At 49.7% G+C, this 3,313-nt stretch overlaps 1 protein-coding gene across 1 annotated transcript in view; it reads right to left on the bottom strand.

Annotated features, from left to right (window-relative positions):
* NLRP12 (NLR family, pyrin domain containing 12) overlaps positions 1-3,313 on the bottom strand; it is a gene marked incomplete at its 5' end in the record, with an annotated part of 22,191 nt that overhangs the window by 3,254 nt on the left and 15,624 nt on the right. The window contains 1 exon segment of the mRNA XM_014537109.1: positions 59-229. Within this exon segment, the coding sequence (XP_014392595.1) occupies positions 59-229 (171 nt within the window).

Raw genomic sequence — 3,313 nt, 5'->3', positions numbered from 1 at the left:
ACAAGCAAAAAATAGCTCCCCCCACCCCCCCAGCCCCATGCCCAGCCCCCAGCCTCACCACAGCTTCTGGAGCCTGCAGGCGGGGTGCTGCAGCCCCTCGCACAGCCACCACATGCCCCGGTCCCCCAGGTCGTTGAAACTCAGATCCAGCTCCCGGAGGTGGCGGTTGGACTGGAGCACGGCGGCCAGGCCCTCGCAGGCCGCGGAGCTGAGCCGGCAGATGCCGAGCCTGGAAGACACGGGCACAGGGTTGGCACCTCTGAGGACACAGCCTGGAAAAGCTCACAGCTCACGTGCCGGGTGCTGTGGTCAGGGCTGAGAGAGAGACTCCATATTGGCCCTGAGAGAGCAGCGAGGGCGAGGAAGGGAGGAACGGGCAGGTGGGGAGAGGGGAGAGAGAGAGAGAGAGAGAGAGAGAGAGGAAAGGCAGGAAAAGGGAAGGCACACAGGGAGGAGAGTGACACCATCTTTCAAGCAAGTAAAAAGACAACTCACAAAATTGGACAAAATATTGACAAACCATATACAGCGGGGCCCTGACTTACAAGTGTCCCGACTAACGAGTTTTTCGAGATACGAGCCGTCTCTCGGCCGATTTTTTGCTTTGAGTTGCGAGCTAAAATTCAGTACGAGCCAGCTTCAGATACCCCACCGCTAGTGGGCGCAGCGAACGTCACAGTGAACGCCACAACATCAGCCCAGCATCACGTGTCTCACTCGTTCACTTCAAGATTTGACATATGAGTAATGTGAGTTACGAGCTCCATCATGGAACGAATTAAACTCGTAAGTCAAGGACCCACTGTATCTGAAAATGGAATCTTATCCAGAATTGAACATAATTAAAGCATAGTGATTAATCGCAGAAACAATATGTAATTATATATGTGTTTTCCGATGGTCTTAGGCGACCCCTGTGAAAGGGTCGTTCGACCGCCAAAGGGGTCGCGACCCACAGGTTGAGAACCGCTGGACTGAAGGGTCCCGAATTCAATTCCTTCTGGTCAAGGGCACATGCCCGGGGTTGGGGACTCGATCCCCAGCAGGGGGAGTGCAGGAGGCAGCGGATCAGTGATTCTCTCTCATGATTGATGTTTCTCTCCTTCTCCCTTCCTCTCTGAAATCAACAAAAAAATATTTTTAAAAACCCTAGCTGGTTTGGCTTAGTGGATAGAGCATCGGCCTGTGGACTGAAGGGTCCCGGGTTCCATTCCAGTCAAGGGCACATGCCCGGGTTGCGGGCTCGATCCCCAGTAGGGGGCGTGCAGGAGGGCAGCCGGTTCATGATTCTCTCTCATCATCACTGTTTCTATCTCTCTCTCTCTCTCCCTTCCTCTCTGAAAACAATAAAAAATATACATTAAAAAATTTTTTAAAGAAAGAAAAAAAAGATATTTCCAACGTATGCAGTAAGTGAACGATTCACCTTTAAAATATTTAGGGGCCTGCGGATCTGCACATGAGTAAGACAGCCACAGAACACAAGCTAAGGACTTACTGGTAAATTCCATGCATAAGCAAGTCACCGAACGAGGAGACCAAAAAAAGCTAATAAGCCCACGAAGTGATGCTCAGCTTCACTAATTATGAGAGAAAGGCGCTGTAGGAACATTGTCTACCCACCAGCGTTCTTAAATATAGAAAGCTAAATAACACAGATATGGGAGAAGGCGCTTCCCTCCCAGGAGCACGCCTCCGCCTCTCCCTTCCCCCACCCCTCCTTCTTCCCTCTCAGGCCTGCACCCCCTAAACTCCGAGGGTTCCCTCACCCCAGATTTGCAACCAGGAGAGCAATGGCTCCTCCTGGGCTCACCCCCTGAACCCATCTTCCAGGCCCCCCTTCTCTCTGACTCTCCAGGGAGCTCACGCAGCCCCGCCCAAGCTCTCCTGTGGCTGCTTCTGCTCTCTGCCTTCCCTCCTTTCACTGTCCCCAGCTTTAACAAACATACCCTCAAAATGAAAAAAGAAAAAGAAAAAAATACATATATAGGAGCTGTGCAGGAACTTTTCTCCTTTCCATCTTTTTTTTAAAATATATTTTTATTGATTTCAGACAGAAAGGAAGAGGGAGAGAGAGATAGAAACATCCACGATGAGAGAATCATGGACCGGCTGCCTCCTGCCAGTCCCCCACTGGGGATCGAGCCCACAACCTGGGCATGTATGTGCCCTTGACCAGAATCGAACCCGGGACCTTTCAGTTCGCAGGCCGACGCTCTACCCACGGAGCCAAACCACATATGGCTTTCACCTCAAAACAGAGATTTCTGTTTGATGAAAGAAAGCATGGGGGGAAACAAACAAAACGTTGACAAGTTGCCAGATAGATGAACTATTGAAAAGATATAGTGCCCTTGACCAGAATCGAACCCCGGATCCTTTCCGTTCGCAGGCCGATGCTCTATCCACTGTAGATTAAGGGGTTATGGAGCCCGGCCATAACCCCTTGGTTGGCTCAGTGGTTGAGCGTCCACCTAGGAACCAGGAGGTCACGGTTCGATTCCCGCTGAGGGCACATCACATGTCTGGGTTGCGGGCTCCATCCTCGGTGGAGGGTGAGCAGGAGGCAGCTGAGGGATGACTCTCATCATTGATGTTTCTATCTCTCTCCCTCTCCCTTCCTCTCTGAAATAAAAAAAATATATTTTATTTTATTATTATTTTTAATATTAAGGTCTATTTCTTTTTAAAAAAAATATTTCTTATTTCTTTATTGATTTTAGAGAGGAAGGAAGAAGGAGAGAGAGACAGAAACATCAATGATGAGAGAGAATCACCAATGGGCTGCCTCCTGCACACCCCCCACGGTACATGCCCTTGACCGGAATCGAACCTGGGACCTTTCAGTCCGAAGGCCGACGCTCTATCCACTGAGCCAAACCGGTTAGGGCTGGGCCAGGTCTTATAATAGCCATTAGAATATGGAGTTGACGCGTCCCCTGCACTTTGAATACCACACTCATACACACAATAACCAATATGGATAAGGGATGCTGAGGCAAAGCAGGAGGTCAAATAGCATCAGAAAACTATTAAGGGGAAAAAATAAAGATAAATACCAATAACAACAAAAAACTATTAAGGGGTTATGGAGCCCGGCCATAACCCCTTGGTTGGCTCAGTGGTTGAGCGTCCACCTAGGAACCAGGAGGTCACGGTTCGATTCCCGCTGAGGGCACATCACATGTCTGGGTTGCGGGCTCCATCCTCGGTGGAGGGTGAGCAGGAGGCAGCTGATGGATGGCTCTCATCATTGATGTTTCTATCTCTCTCCCTCTCCCTTCCTCTCTGAAATAAAAAATATATATTTTAT

The sequence above is a fragment of the Myotis brandtii genome, unplaced genomic scaffold, assembly GCF_000412655.1.
Source record: "Myotis brandtii unplaced genomic scaffold, ASM41265v1 scaffold1720, whole genome shotgun sequence".
NCBI lineage: Eukaryota > Metazoa > Chordata > Mammalia > Chiroptera > Vespertilionidae > Myotis > Myotis brandtii.
This window is presented reverse-complemented; position numbering and strand designations above follow the sequence as displayed.